General features: G+C 43.2%; 1 protein-coding gene across 1 annotated transcript in view; it reads right to left on the bottom strand.

Moving 5' to 3' along the window:
- Window positions 1–6,071: 6,071 nt before the first annotated feature.
- The window catches only part of LOC139380892 (pleckstrin homology domain-containing family M member 3-like), a 63,716-nt gene continuing 52,274 nt past the window's right edge, over window positions 6,072–17,513 (bottom strand). Inside the window, 3 exon segments of the mRNA XM_071124043.1 lie at window positions 6,072–6,369; window positions 6,371–6,488; window positions 17,037–17,194. Coding sequence (XP_070980144.1) covers window positions 6,319–6,369; window positions 6,371–6,488; window positions 17,037–17,194 — 327 coding nt within the window. The 3' untranslated portion in view covers window positions 6,072–6,318.

The following is a 17,513-nucleotide window of genomic DNA, read 5'->3' as shown; positions in this document are numbered from 1 at the left end:
GTAACCATTATTAGGTTTGTTCTGAGTTATAACCAGATAATAATGATGTATTTCATATATAGTGCATAATGTATTGTTTAACTAGGGCCATGGGGTTTTCCAGATCGTGTATGACCAGAGAAGAAACATCTCTGTGGAGGCTATGCTTTTCAACTGGTTTACTTCTCCAGCTCAGGAAAATCTTCTGTCCCTTTAGTATATCATGTCGCTGATGTGAAATGACAAGCCAGATCACAACATCACTGCCCACACCATGCTGTAGTAGTTTGTTTTATTGGCATCAGTGGTAAAAAGAGAAAAGAAGAAAGAACAGCAGGAGGAACGAGGGGTCAGGTACAGAGGTTGTCTGTTGGCTGCGATGCAGACTGAAACCAAGGCAGAACGGTCAGACACAGAGGTTGTCTGTTGGCTGAGATACAGTCTGAAACCAAGGCAGAACGGTCAGGTACAGAGGTTGTCTGTTGGCTGCGATGCAGACTGAAACCAAGGCAGAACGGTCAGGTACAGAGGTTGTCTGTTGGCTGAGATACAGACTGAAACCAAGGCAGAACGGTCAGGTACAGAGGTTGTCTGTTGGCTGCGATGCAGACTGAAACCAAGGCAGAACGGTCAGGTACAGAGGTTGTCTGTTGGCTGAGATACAGACTGAAACCAAGGCAGAACGGTCAGGTACAGAGGTTGTCTGTTGGCTGCGATGCAGACTGAAACCAAGGCAGAACGGTCAGACACAGAGGTTGTCTGTTGGCTGAGATACAGTCTGAAACCAAGGCAGAACGGTCAGGTACAGAGGTTGTCTGTTGGCTGAGATACAGACTGAAACCAAGGCAGAACGGTCAGGTACAGAGGTTGTCTGTTGGCTGAGATACAGACTGAAACCAAGGCAGAACGGTCAGGCACAGAGGTTGTCTGTTGGCTGAGATACAGACTGAAACCAAGGCAGAACGGTCAGGTACAGAGGTTGTCTGTTGGCTGAGATACAGTCTGAAACCAAGGCAGAACGGTCAGACACAGAGGTTGTCTGTTGGCTGAGATACAGACTGAAACCAAGGCAGAACGGTCAGACACAGAGGTTGTCTGTTGGCTGAGATACAGTCTGAAACCAAGGCAGAACGGTCAGGTACAGAGGTTGTCTGTTGGCTGAGATACAGACTGAAACCAAGGCAGAACGGTCAGACACAGAGGTTGTCTGTTGGCTGAGATACAGTCTGAAACCAAGGCAGAACAGTCAGACACAGAGGTTGTCTGTTGGCTGAGATACAGTCTGAAACCAAGGCAGAACGGTCAGACACAGAGGTTGTCTGTTGGCTGAGATACAGACTGAAACCAAGGCAGAACGGTCAGGCACAGAGGTTGTCTGTTGGCTGAGATACAGTCTGAAACCAAGGCAGAACGGTCAGACACAGAGGTTGTCTGTTGGCTGAGATACAGTCTGAAACCAAGGCAGAACGGTCAGACACAGAGGTTGTCTGTTGGCTGAGATACAGTCTGAAACCAAGGCAGAACGGTCAGACACAGAGGTTGTCTGTTGGCTGAGATACAGACTGAAACCAAGGCAGAACGGTCAGGCACAGAGGTTGTCTGTTGGCTGAGATACAGTCTGAAACCAAGGCAGAACGGTCAGGTACAGAGGTTGTCTGTTGGCTGAGATACAGTCTGAAACCAAGGCAGAACGGTCAGACACAGAGGTTGTCTGTTGGCTGAGATACAGTCTGAAACCAAGGCAGAACGGTCAGACACAGAGGTTGTCTGTTGGCTGAGATACAGACTGAAACCAAGGCAGAACGGTCAGGCACAGATGTTGTCTGTTGGCTGAGATACAGTCTGAAACCAAGGCAGAACGGTAGATTAACCTGAAACAGTGCTGAAGTCCAGACAGACATGGTGGTGGTTGGTGCACAACATAAATACAATAAATATTGGTCCAAAGTAACACAATGTAACAAAGGCAGAGTAAAACACTGAAGTGAATAAAAACACAGCAACGAAAAGCAGGGTGCAGTAATTCAGAAACCAAGGGCTCATGGTGCGAAGGCACATGGAAGTAAATAAATCCCTATTTGGGACTCCGAGTCCAAACAGAAAGACATGTCCAGGAGGTTTATTCCCTTTGGTTCAACGCTCTCATCAGTCCCTCAGTAGGGACAATATTGTTCACCATTTACAGTGCACAGAATCCCTGATGTTTAAAAGATCAACTCACGTTAAGAGAAGCCGTTACAGAGCGAACATCAGCCGTGTAAGAGTCTGCACTCTGACTTTAGTTATGTACATTGTACTGCATTTATGTACAGCGTTTTACTTCAAGGAACACAAGTTATATACCCTCCCTGTCCTCTCAGCACATTACTAGTTGTACATTGAGGAGCTTTGCTAGAAGCCAATTAAAATAAAACATCACATTTCAGATATATTCTCCGTTGCGTTCCAGATTGGAGTAGGCACCCTTATTCAAGCAACAGTGACCGTGGTTTTTGGCCCTCGGTCTATACAATGAACAAACAGAAACATGGTTCAATACTAAATGGGAATCTGAGGCGACGGTGCCATGATTAAAGATAGAAGCCCACACGTCAGTCTCACACAGACTACATTATTGCTGTAAGGAACACGTCAACAGGCTGTTAAGGCAGGCGAACGTACAGTCACTCAATAAATACCATTAATGAAATGTTCAAAAGCATGTACTCATTATGCATTCACACACAAAAAGAAAGGTGATTTATTACACAACACAAAAAAACAATACTGGCAAAATAATTGATTGGGCAACATGCCAAAAACGATAATGTAGCTGCATTTAAACAAGCACACCCACTTAGCTAGCTGTTAACTGGACCTTGTCTGGGGCATTAGTGCAGCTTAGTATCGCTGGCTCAGTGTCAGCCACACCAACACCCTGGCTTAGAGCCATTATCCAGTTTTCAATCAATGCAAGACATTTCCAGAAATAATATGACTTGTTACTTCAAATGTAAACCACAGGAAAACGAACACACTTACATACAAATACATGGACAAATAAACTTCCAGAACTTGGATGACCAGATAAAGGGCCCGTCCAGGAGAGATGGGACGACATGGGAAGAAAAGAGGACAGTGATAACCAGAGAAATGTATTCTAGAGAAAGCAGAGTACGACTATAAAGACCTAGTTGCATAGGGAAGACACTCAATTAGACACTCACGATTAAAGCAGAGTACCTCAAAAAGGACAAGAAACAGAGGAGAGAAAAAGGCAACAATGAAAAGAAAAATGTATATTATTGCCCCAAGTATAGTTCCGGTAATGGAAAAAAAAACAAAAAAAACAAACACACACACACACACACACACACACACACACACACACACACACACACACACACACACACACACACACACACACACACACACACACACACACACACACACACACACACACACACACACACTTGATATGGCTCCAGAGTGAGAGCAGTGAGCCATCACAGTCCCAGCTCCTGTGGGTTTGTGACGGCTTGGCTTGTGTAACAGAACTAAGCCACGCATGGTGTTTTCCCTGGACTGTAATTTGGGCCTCCTGTGGCTGAGGCCTGGGGATGTAGGGCTGACCTGAAGGAGCTTTCCCTGCTGAATATACTGGACAGTCAATAACTCCACCAGCCTCTAGCATCAGAGGACAGGACTCGTAGCCCTTATTTAACCAGGATTAAGAATACATGATATGTGAAATGACTATGACCTCAAACTCATTCTAGTTTCCTGTTAGTCTTGGACCCTTCTATTGAACATGTCCAGATAAAGAGTTGCCAGGTTAGAGCTGGGTGCACAACTGGCCCAGTGTCGTCCGGGTTTGGCCCGGGGTAGGCCATGATTGTAAATAAGAATCTGTTCATAACTGACTTACCTAGTTAAATAAGGTTAAAAAATGTTTTTTTAAATAACCAACTTCACCATCAAACTTATGGTGAGTTGGTTATTGAAGGACCGCGTTTGGGGAAACCCTGGGTTATAGAGGGGCTCCAAAGGGTAATAGGCGAGTTAAATATGCAAACGCATCCTTCAATACTGTGGCTACGAGCCCAATCTGTGGCTTGACATCTGAATTAACATGCATTGATAGTGCAAAAACATGTGAAGGAGAGGGAGGGAAAGAGAATGACGTCCAGAGAGACAGTGTGGGGAAAGGCTGGGGACACAGTATCCTAATGTAGACTTCAGATATGTAGCGAGTTGCCACATCACACCAACTGAGACCACATATAGTCCATACACACTGCATATAGTGACATCACACCAACTGAGAACACATATAGTCCATACACACTGCATATAGTGACATCACACCAACTGAGACCACATATAGTCCATACACACTGCATATAGTGACATCACACCAACTGAGAACACATATAGTCCATACACACTGCATATAGTGACATCACACCAACTGAGAACACATATAGTCCATACACACTGCATATAGTGACATCACACCAACTGAGAACACATATAGTCCATACACACTGCATATAGTGACATCACACCAACTGGAACCAGCTGTCCTTCTCATAACCAGCTGTTGAGTCACCTGGTGTGTGTGTGTGTGTGTGTGTGGAAAGGTTATCCCGTAAAGCCTTCAGGTGGTATGTTTGTGTGCCCAGAAACTTAAAGGACACATCACTGCTGTTCAGTCATCATAGTCTGTCTTCCTTTATTTGTGTGTGTAGCACTATGATGACAGAGGACACACTCTTTTCACACCACTAGCTAGCTAGCGTTTGCTCCGGTCCAACATTAAACCAACTCGGAAGTTCAAAGACATTCAAAGTTGATCTGAAGAAGCGCTCCTCTGTAGGTATAATTCTGTGGGCCTAATTCAGATCATACACGTCATAACAAGATGCCCAACGCTTCAGAGCAAGCTTCCTCAATCCTCTCTCTTCCTGATTAAACCATGCTCTTACGGCAGGCTTCCTCATCCTCTCTCTTCCTGATTAAACCATGCTCTTACGGCAAGCTTCCCCATCCTCTCTCTTCCTGATTAAACCATGCTCTTACGGCAAGCTTCCCCATCCTCTCTCTTCCTGATTAAACCATGCTCTTACGGCAGGCTTCCCCATCCTCTCTCTTCCTGATTAAACCATGCTCTTACGGCAGGCTTCCCCATCCTCTCTCTTCCTGATTAAACCATGCTCTTACGGCAAGCTTCCCCATTCTCTCTCTTCCTGATTAAACCATGCTCTTACGGCAAGCTTCCCCATCCTCTCTTCCTGATTAAACCATGCTCTTACGGCAAGCTTCCCCATCCTCTCTCTTCCTGATTAAACCATGCTCTTACGGAAAGCTTCCCCATCCTCTCTCTTCCTGATTAAACCATGCTCTTACGGCAAGCTTCCCCATCCTCTCTCTTCCTGATTAAACCATGCTCTTACGGAAAGCTTCCCCATCCTCTCTCTTCCTGATTAAACCATGCTCTTACGGCAAAATACAATTAGCTCTCAACGACTTTCCTATGCAGATCGCTTTCCCGCTCCACAGCAAGCTGCTCTTTCTGCCCTGATTGGTGAAGTCATTTAATATCCAGCTAAATGTCAAAAATATACAGTACCAGTCAAAAGTGTGGACACAACTACTCATTCCAGGGTTTTTCTTTATTTTGACTATTTTCTACATTGTACATCAAAAACTAAGAAATAACTCATATGGAATCATGTAGTAACCAAAGTAAGTAGCCACCGATTGTTTAACTCTTTTGGGGGTTACTACATGATTCAATATGTGTTTTGATGTCTTCACTATTATTCTACAATGTAGAAAATAGTCAAAATAAAGAAAAACCCTGGAATGAGTAGGTGTGTCCATTTGTGATTGGTACTGTACATATTTCAGAGGTTTAAAAAGGAACAGAAGAACCATATAAACCAGTACTTTTTGGAACTTTATTTTGCAGAGCAGAACAGTGGAATGACATTTTAAAAAACAAATGGTTCTGTTCAGAACGAAATGATTGAAAAATAATTTTGGTTCCAACCCCTGCTTCCGGTCATAGCTGTTTAAAGTGGCATGAAAAGAGTGTTTCTCATGCAGAAAGCAGAGTAGTTCCTCTCCAGTGGGTGTTGCGTTAGTGTCCATCTCTCCCAGGTGAGAGTGATGTCAGATCAAAAAGCAGGTGTGTCAGGGAGCATGATCCTTGCTTAGTCATCAACACTTATGTTACTGTGTATCCTGGCCGACTCTCTCTCTCTCTCACACACACACACACACACACACACACACACACACTTTGGTAAGAGCAGCTCTGTGGAGTGGGTCCGCTGTTTCTCTCTCTGTGTGTGATCAGGTGTCCTGGTAGGGCATTGTGAAGCAGCCTGGTGTATCGTCGTTAGGGCTCAGGGCTCCAGAAGGACGAGGGTCTCGTGTGGTGGAGCTCCCTGCGGACACAGCGTGGACATGGCTGGGCCTTCTGACGACACTCTGTATGGAACACCGCTCCGCAGACATCACATCTGGATCACACACACACCAAAATACAACAACAATCTGTGGGGATTGTAGGCTGGTCGATTTGACCAATGTCAGAAATGTATTGTAAATCAGAGGGAAAACATCACTATAGTAAAAATGTGGATAAAATGTAGTTTTAATGGCCCTGTTCAGTTCAGCCCTGACTGTCTAAGATGTACCACCTGTTGCCATCCTGCCAGGTGTCTATAGGACAGGACAGCATACTACACAGGTGGCTGTCTCTCCATCCATCATTCCATCATTCCATTCATCATTCCATTCATCATTCCATTCATCATTCCATTCATCATTCCATCCATCATGTCATCCATAATTTCATCATTCCATCAATCATTCCATCTATCATTTCATCCATAATTTCATCATTCCATTCATCATTTCATTCCATCCATCATTCCATCCATCATTCCATTCATCATTCCATCCATCATTCCATTCATCATTCCATTCATCATTCCATCCATCATTCCATCTATCATGTCATCCATAATTTCATCATTCCATCAATCATTCCATCTATCATTTCATCCATAATTTCATCATTCCATTCATCATTTCATTCCATCCATCATTCCATCCATCATTCCATTCATCATTCCATCCATCATTCCATTCATCATTCCATCCATCATTCCATCTATCATGTCATCCATAATTTCATCATTCCATCAATCATTCCATCTATCATTTCATCCATAATTTCATCATTCCATTCATCATTTCATTCCATCCATCATTCCATCCATCATTCCATTCATCATTCCATCCATCATTCCATTCATCATTCCATTCATCATTCCATCCATCATTCCATCTATCATGTCATCCATAATTTCATCATTCCATCAATCATTCCATCTATCATTTCATCCATAATTTCATCATTCCATTCATCATTTCATTCCATTCATCATTCCATCCATCATTCCATCCATCATTCCATCCATCATTCCATCCATCATTCCATCCATCATTCCATCATTCCATTCATCATTCCATCCATCATTCCATCCATCATTCCAATCATCATTCCATTCATCATTCCATCCATCATTCCAATCATCATTCCATTCATCATTCCATCCATCATTCCATTCATCATTCCATCCATCATTCCATCCATCATTCCATCCATCATTCCATTCATCATTCCATCCATCATTCTATCATTCCATTCATCATTCCATCATTCCATCCATCATTCCATCCATCATTCCATTCGTCATTCCATCCATCATTCCATCCATCATTCCATTCATCATTCCATCCATCATTCCATCCATCATTCCATCCATCATTCCATCCATCATTCCATCCATCATTCCATTCATCATTCCATCATTCCATCCATCATTCCATCCATCATTCCATCCATCATTCCATCCATCATTCCATTCATCATTCCATCCATCATTCCATCCATCATTCCATCCATCATTCCATCCATCCATCATTCCATCCATCATTCCATTCATCATTCCATCCATCATTCCATCCATCATTCCATCCATCATTCCATTCATCATTCCATTCATCATTCCATCCATCATTCCATTCATCATTCCATCCATCATTCTATTCATCATTCCATTCATCATTCCATTCATCATTCCATCATTCTATTCATCCTTCCATCCATCATTCCATCATTCTATTCATCATTCCATTCATCATTCCATTCATCATTCCATCATTCCATCCATCATTCCATCCATCATTCCATTCATCATTCCATCCATCATTCCATCCATCATTCCATTCATCATTCCATTCATCATTCCATTCATCATTCCATTCATCATTCCATCATTCTATTCATCATTCCATCCATCATTCCATCATTCTATTCATCATTCCATTCATCATTCCATTCATCATTCCATCATTCCATTCATCATTCCATTCATCATTCCATCCATCATTCCATTCATCATTCCATCCATCATTCTATTCATCATTCCATTCATCATTCCATCATTCTATTCATCATTCCATTCATCATTCCATCCATCATTCCATTCATCATTCCATCCATCATTCTATTCATCATTCCATTCATCATTCCATCATTCTATTCATCATTCCATTCATCATTCCATCCATCATTCCATCCATCATTCTATTCATCATTCCATTCATCATTCCATCATTCCATTCATCATTCCATCATTCTATTCATCATTCCATCCATCATTCCATTCATCATTCCATCATTCCATTCATCATTCCATTCATCATTCCATTCATCATTCCATCCATCATTCCATCCATCATTCTATTCATCATTCCATTCATCATTCCATCCATCATTCTATTCATCATTCCATTCATCATTCCATCATTCTATTCATCATTCCATTCATCATTCCATCCATCATTCCATCCGTCATTCCATCCGTCATTCCATTCGTCATTCCATTCGTCATTCCATTCGTCATTCCATCCGTCATTCCATCCGTCATTCCATTCGTCATTCCATTCGTCATTCCATTCGTCATTCCATCCGTCATTCCATCCATCATTCCATCCATCATTCCATCCATCATTCCATTCATCATTCCATCCATCATTCTATTCATCATTCCATTCATCATTCAATTCATCATTCCATCCATCATTCCATTCATCATTCCATCCATCATTCCATCCATCATTCTATTCATCATTCCATTCATCATTCCATTCATCATTCCATCATTCCATTCATCATTCCATCCATCATTCCATCCATCATTCCATTCATCATTCCATTCATCATTCCATCCATCATTCTATTCATCATTCCATTCATCATTCCATTCATCATTCCATCATTCTATTCATCATTCCATTCATCATTCCATCCATCATTCCATCCATCATTCCATCCGTCATTCCATTCGTCATTCCATTCGTCATTCCATCCGTCATTCCATCCGTCATTCCATCCGTCATTCCATCCGTCATTCCATCCGTCATTCCATTCGTCATTCCATCCGTCATTCCATTCGTCATTCCATTCGTCATTCCATCCGTCATTCCATCCGTCATTCCATCCGTCATTCCATCCGTCATTCCATTCGTCATTCCATTCGTCATTCCATTCGTCATTCCATCCGTCATTCCATTCATCATTCCATCCATCATTCCATTCATCATTCCATCATTCTATTCATCATTCCATTCATCATTCCATCCATCATTCCATCATTCTATTCATCATTCCATCCATCATTCCATCATTCTATTCATCATTCCATTCATCATTCCATTCATCATTCCATCCATCATTCCATCCATCATTCCATTCATCATTCCATCCATCATTCCATTCATCATTCCATCCATCATTCCATCCATCATTCCATCCATCATTCCATCCATCATTCCATTCATCATTCCATCCATCATTCCATCCATCATTCCATCCATCATTCCATCCATCATTCCATTCATCATTCCATCCATCATTCCATTCATCATTCCATCCGTCATTCCATTCGTCATTCCATCCGTCATTCCATCCGTCATTCCATCCGTCATTCCATCCATCATTCCATTCATCATTCCATTCATCATTCCATTCATCATTCCATCCATCATTCCATTCATCATTCCATTCATCATTCCATCCATCATTCCATTCATCATTCCATCCATCATTCCATCCATCATTCCATTCATCATTCCATTCATCATTCCATCCATCATTCCATTCATCATTCCATTCATCATTCCATTCATCATTCCATCCATCATTCCATTCATCATTCCATTCATCATTCCATTCATCATTCCATCCATCATTCCATTCATCATTCCATTCATCATTCCATCCATCATTCCATTCATCATTCCATCCATCATTCCATCCATCATTCCATTCATCATTCCATTCATCATTCCATCCATCATTCCATTCATCATTCCATTCATCATTCCATTCATCATTCCATCCATCATTCCATTCATCATTCCATCCATCATTCCATTCATCATTCCATTCATCATTCCATTCATCATTCCATCCATCATTCCATCCATCATTCCATTCATCATTCCATTCATCATTCCATTCATCATTCCATCCATCATTCTATTCATCATTCCATCCATCATTCCATTCATCATTCCATTCATCATTCCATTCATCATTCCATTCATCATTCTATTCATCATTCCATCCATCATTCCAATCATCATTCCATTCATCATTCCATTCATCATTCCATCCATCATTCCATCAGCTGAGCAATACATATGCATCTTTACTACATACAGTGCCTTCAGGAAGTACTCATACCCCTTGACTTATTCCACATTTGGTTGTGTTACAGCCTGAATTCAAAATGGATTAAATTGATTTCTTTCTCCCCCATCTAAACACAATACCCCATAATGGCAAAGTGCACATTTATTGAAAATGAAATACAGAAATATCAAATTTACATAAGTATTCACACCCCTGAGTCAATACATGTTAGAATCACCTTTGGCAGCAATTACTGCTGCCAAAGGTGTGAGTCTTCATGGGTAATTCTCTAAGAGCTTTACACACCTGGATTGTACAATATTTTATTATAAAAAACAAATGTGATTCCACTTTGACATTGGGTATTGTGTGTAGGCCAGTGACACAAAATCTAAATGTAATCAATTTTAAATTCAGGCTGTAACACAACAAAATGTGGTAGGGAGTTTTTCCTAGCCACTGTGCTTCTACACCTGCATTGCTTGCTGTTTGGGGTTTTAGGCTGGGTTTCTGTACAGCACTTTGAGATATCAGCTGATGTACGAAAGGCTATAATAAATACATTTGATTTGATTTTGGTAAAAGATAAGAGCTGTGAAAACTTTCTGAAAGCGCTGTAAGTATCTCAATGACTAGAAGAAAAGATGAGATTGCATCCTAAAACGTATGGAACATAGAATGGTGAAAGCATCTACTGTGTCTGAAAAGAACGACATTTAGAGTGACGGGTCAAAAGAGACAATACATTGGAATACACAATATTGTAGAGCATGATTATGGAATGCATCAGACTCAACATATCAACATATCTCATCAACAGGGGCTGTAGTAGAACAGGTTGAGAGCTTCAAGTTCCTTGGTGTCCACATCACCAACAAACTAGAATGGTCCAAAACACACCAAGACAGTCGTGAGGAGGGCACGACAAAGCCTAATCCCCCTCAGGAACCTAAAAAGATTTGGTATGGGTCCTGAGATCCTCAAAAGATTCTACAGCTGCAACATCGAGAGCATCCTGACTGTTTGCATCACTGCCTGGTACGGCAATTGATCGGTCTCTGACCGCAAGGCACTTCAGAGGGTAGTGCGTACGGCCCAGTACATCACTGGGGCTAAGCTGCCTGCCATCCAGGACCTCTACACCAGGCAGTGTCAGAGGAAGGCCCTAAAAATGGTCAAAGACTCCAGCCACCCCTGCTGCTACTCTCTGTTTATCATATATGCATAGTCACTTTAACTATACATTCATGTACATACTACCTCAATTGGGCCAACCAAGCAGTGCTCCCGCACATTGGCTAACCAGGCTGTCTGCATTGTGTCCCACCACCCACCAACCCCTCTTTTACGCTACTGCTACTCTCTGTTCATCATATATGCATAGTCACTTTAACCATATCTACATGTACATACTACCTCAATCAACCTGACTAACCAGTGTCTGTATGTAGCCTCGCTAATTTTAAAGCCTGGCTACTGTATATAGCCTGTCTTTTTACTGTTGTTTTATTTCTTTACTTACCTATTGTTCACCTAATACCCTTTTTGCACTATTGGTTAGAGCCTGTAAGTCAGCATTTCACTGTGAGGTCTACACCTGTTGTATTCAGCATTTCACTAAGGTTTAGCACTTGACCTGTTGTATTCAGCATTTCACTGTCAGGTCTACTACACCTGTTGTATTCATCATTTCACTGTAAGTTCTCTGCACCTGTTGAGTTCATCATTTCACTGTCAGGTCTACTACACCTGTTGTATTCGGCATTTCACTGTAAGTTCTCTACACCTGTTGTATTCAGCATTTCACTGTAAGTTCTCTACACCTGTTGTATTCAGCATTTCACTGTCAGGTCTACTACACCTGTTGTATTCATCATTTCACTGTAAGTTCTCTGCACCTGTTGAGTTCATCATTTCACTGTCAGGTCTACTACACCTGTTGTATTCGGCATTTCACTGTAAGTTCTCTACACCTGTTGTATTCAGCATTTCACTGTAAGTTCTCTACACCTGTTGTATTCAGCATTTCACTGTCAGGTCTACTACACCTGTTGTATTCGGCATTTCACTGTAAGTTCTCTACACCTGTTGTATTCAGCATTTCACTGTAAGTTTTCTACACCTGTTGTATTCAGCATTTCACTGTAAGTTCTCTACACCTGTTGTATTCAGCATTTCACTGTAAGTTCTCTACACCTGTTGTATTCAGCATTTCACTGTAAGTTCTCTACACCTGTTGTATTCAGCATTTCACTGTAAGTTCTCTACACCTGTTGTATTCAGCATTTCACTGTAAGGTCTACAGCTGTTGTATTCAGCATTTCACTGTAAGTTCTCTACACCTGTTGTATTCAGCATTTCACTGTAAGTTCTCTACACCTGTTGTATTCGGCGCACGTGACAAATAAACTTTTGATTTGATCTATAGCATTGGTTATGACATTTGCGCCAAAACGGGGCACCAATGTGCTTTTCCTATTTCGTTGCATTACAACCTGTAATTTAAATTGATTTTTATTTGGATTTCATGTGATGGACAAACACAAAATAGTCAGAATTGGTGAAGTGAAATGAAAAAATTACTTGTTTCACAAAAATTCTAAAAAATAAAACACTTAAAAGTGGTCTGTTCATATGTATTCACCCCTTTTGCTATGAAGCCCCTAAATAAGATCTGGAGCAACCAATTACCTTAAAGTCACATAATTAGTTAAATAAAGTCCACCACTTAGATTGCACACAGGTGGACTTTATTTAACTAATTATGTGACTTTAAGGTAATTGGTTGCTCCAGATCTTACTTAGGGGCTACTCATTTCACTTCACCAACTTGGACTATTTTGTGGATATACTGTGTGTGTATATATATATATATATATAATATATACACACACACACACACTGTATACTGTACAGTATATATATATACTGTATATTTAATATATACAGTGCCTTGCGAAAGTATTCGGCCCCCTTGAACTTTGCGACCTTTTGCCACATTTCAGGCTTCAAACAAAGATATAAAACTGTATTTTTTTTGTGAAGAATCAACAACAAGTGGGACACAATCATGAAGTGGAACGACATTTATTGGATATTTCAAACTTTTTTAACAAATCAAAAACTGAAAAATTGTTTGTGCAAAATTATTCAGTATATACAACGTTTTGGAGAAGTACAGATCAGGGTTGAGTTATAAAAAAATATCAGAAACTTTGAACATCCCACAGAGCACCATTAATATAATTGAAAGGATATGGCACCACAAAAAACCTGCCAAGAGAGGGCCGCTCACCAAAACTCGCAGACCAGGCAAGGAGGGCATTAAACAGAGAGGCAACAAAGAGACCAAAAATAGCCCTGAAGGAGTTGCAAAGCTCCACAGCGGAGATTGGAGTATCTGTCCATAGGACCACTTTAAGCCGTACACTGTGGGGATGGTGTTCTCGGGGTGATGAGAGTTTTTGTCTCACCTTCTTCCATATGTTTGGGGAGTCTCCCACGTGCCTTTTGGGAAACACCAAACATGTTTGCTTATTTCTTTCTTTAAGCAATGGCTTTTTTTCTGGCCACTCTTCCGTAAAGGCCATCTCTGTGGAGTGTACGGCTGTTGAGTGGTGGCAGTGTGGATGTTTTTCCCCATCGGCAGGGACTTGGAAACTGGTCAGAATTGAAGGAATGATGGATGGCGCTAAATACAGGGAAATTCTTGAGGGAAACCTGTTCACCTTCCAGCAGGACAATTAAAAAATATATATATTTTACCTTTATTTTACTCAGTTAAGAAAGAACAAGTTCTTATTCTCAATGATGGCCTTGTTCAGGGGCAGAATGACAGATTTGTACCTTGTCAGCGCGGGGATTTGATCTTGCAACCTTTCGGTTACTAGTCCAACGCTCTAACCACTAGGCTATGCTGCCGCCCCAAATGACCCCATGCATACTGCTAAAGAAACACTTGAGTGGTTTAAGGGGAAACATTTCAATGTCTTTGAATGGCCTAGTCAAAGCGCAGACCTCAAACCAATTGAGAATCAGTGGTATGACTTCAAGATTGCTGTACACCAGTGGAACCCATCCAACTTGAAGGAGCTGGAGCAGTTTTGCCTTGAAGAATGGGCAAAAATCACAGTGGCTAGATGTGCCAAGCTTATAGAGACATACCCCAAGAGACTTGCAGCTGTAATTGCTGCAAAAGGTGGTTCTACAAAGTATTGACTTTGGGGGTGAATAGTTATGCACGCTCAAGTTTTCAGTTTTTTTTGTCTTATTTCTTGTTTGTTTCACAATAAAAAATATTTTGTGTCTTCAAAGTGGTAGGCATGTTGAGTAAATCAAATGATACGAACACCCCAAAATACAATTTTAATTCCAGGTTGTAAGGCAACAAAATTTAAAAAATGCCAAGGGGGGTGAACACTTTCACAAGCCACTGTATATATAGCGGGCAAACTGACTGAGTGTCCAAGGTTATGTTATGAATGCTGACACAACCAGACCAAGAGAGGAGCAGGTCTCTCTCTGGCCTAGAGATCTCTCTCTCTCCCTCTGGCCTAGAGATCTCTCTCTCTCTCCCTCTCTCGCTCTCCCTCCTCTCTGGCCTAGAGCTAGCGCTCTCCCTCTCTGGCCTAGAGCTAGCGCTCTCCCTCTCTGGCCTCGAGCTCGCACTCTCCCTCTCTGGCCTCGAGCTCGCGCTCTCCCTCTCTGGCCTCGAGCTCGAGCTCTCCCTCTCTGGCCTCGAGCTAGAGCTCTCCCTCTCTGGCCTCGAGCTCGAGCTCTCCCTCTCTGGCCTCGAGCTCGAGCTCTCCCTCTCTGGCCTCGAGCTAGAGCTCTCCCTCTCTGGCCTCGAGCTAGAGCTCTCCCTCTCTGGCCTCGAGCTAGAGCTCTCCCTCTCTGGCCTCGAGCTAGAGCTCTCCCTCTCTGGCCTCGAGCTCGAGCTCTCCCTCTCTGGCCTCGAGCTAGAGCTCTCCCTCTCTGGCCTCGAGCTAGAGCTCTCCCTCTCTGGCCTCGAGCTAGAGCTCTCCCTCTCTGGCCTCGAGCTAGAGCTCTCCCTCTCTGGCCTCGAGCTAGAGCTCTCCCTCTCTGGCCTCGAGCTAGAGCTCTCCCTCTCTGGCCTCGAGCTAGCGCTCTCCCTCTCTGGCCTCTCCCTCTCTCGGCTTCGAGCTCTCGTTCTCCCTCTCTCCCTTTCCAACTCTCTGGCCTAGAGCTCTCGCTCTGCCCTCCCTCCCTCTCTGGCCTAGAGCTCTCGCTCTGCTCTCCCTCCCTCCCTGGCCTAGAGCTCTCGCCCTCCCTCCCTGGCCTAGAGCTCTCGCTCTGCCCTCCCTCCCTCTCTGGCCTAGAGCTCTCGCTCTGCCCTCCCTCCCTCTCTGGCCTAGAGCTCTCCCTCCCTCCCTCCTCTTCCTTCCTGACCTCTCTGTCCTCTCCTCTCCTCATCTCCTCTCTGTCCTCTCCTCTCCTCGTCCTGATCTCCTCTCTGGCCTCTCCTCTCCTCGTCCTGATCTCCTCTCTGTCCTCTCCTCTCCTCGTCCTGATCTCCTCTCTGTCCTCTCCTCTCTGTCCTCTCCTCTTCCTGATCTCCTCTCTGTCCTCTCCTCTCTGTCCTCTCCTCTTCCTGATCTCCTCTCTGTCCTCTCCTCTCTGTCCTCTCCTCTTCCTGATCTCCTCTCTGTCCTCTCCTCTTCCTGATCTCCTCTCTGTCCTCTCCTCTCCTCTTCCTGATCTCCTCTCTGTCCTCTCCTCTCCTCTTCCTGACCTCTCTGTCCTCTCCTCTCCTCTTCCTGATCTCCTCTCTGTCCTCTCCTCTTCCTGATCTCCTCTCTGTCCTCTCCTCTCTGTCCTCTCCTCTCCTCTCTGTCCTCTCCTCTCCTCTCTGTCCTCTCCTCTCCTCTTCCTGATCTCCATTCATTTTCAGTGAAACATCAAACCTCCCTGAGGTGAGAGAGGGCCATTCCTTCTCAGTAGCATGTCATAAGGCTCAAGCAGAAGGAGACGAGGACAGTGACTGGGACAGAGCAAGGAGGATAAACTGCTCCTCTCCAGCACGGTGCCATGTCCCTATCACCCGTGCCCCTTCCAGCTGGTGTGACTAACAAGAGACAGAGACACACTCCTCTTTACTCCATTCATTCTCGAGGATGCCATCATGATCTAAGATCAGTTTTCTGCATTACCCCGAAAAGCTAAAGGTGCGACATGCAGAAATCGCTCCGCCATTTCCTGGTTGCGGGTTAGTGGGATCCTGGTTGCGGGTTAGTGGGATATTGTGCTGATCCTAGATCTGTGCATACAGGGGACTCACCTCTTAGTAGCACTCTCCTGGAAGGGGTAGATGACCTGTCCGTTCTGACACATCTCACAGATGAAGCCCTTCTCTCTGCACTGTCTGCAGCTGTAGACATGGGAACTGGCAAACTGAATCACCTTGGAGAGGAAGGGGGCCAGCGTCCCATCTATCACCTGTAGGGACAGGGGGAGGGAAAAAATAGGACATTTTCTTAATGGCACATTATTGAATAAAATAGAAACATTTTCTAAATTCTCATTCTAAATCAACCATTCTATTTCCCATCTACATTAATTCCCTGCAGTCATATATTCTACTATAGAGAAAGAACAACAGGAGGATTTTCCCTGAGAGGACAAACAGGGTTGATACAGGTCCCAACGGGAGCCACTGCAAAGAGATGGACAAGAGTTCGTCAGGAATTCACAAAACTAATAAAGGCCCTGGGAGAAAGAACTGGAGGCTGGAGAGGCCTGGGAAGGAGGTGTTGGG

The sequence above is a fragment of the Oncorhynchus clarkii genome, chromosome 22 (genome assembly GCF_045791955.1).
Source record: "Oncorhynchus clarkii lewisi isolate Uvic-CL-2024 chromosome 22, UVic_Ocla_1.0, whole genome shotgun sequence".
NCBI lineage: Eukaryota > Metazoa > Chordata > Actinopteri > Salmoniformes > Salmonidae > Oncorhynchus > Oncorhynchus clarkii.
The sequence above is the reverse complement of the archived record's forward strand: the minus strand, read 5'-3'. Positions and strand labels throughout refer to the sequence as shown.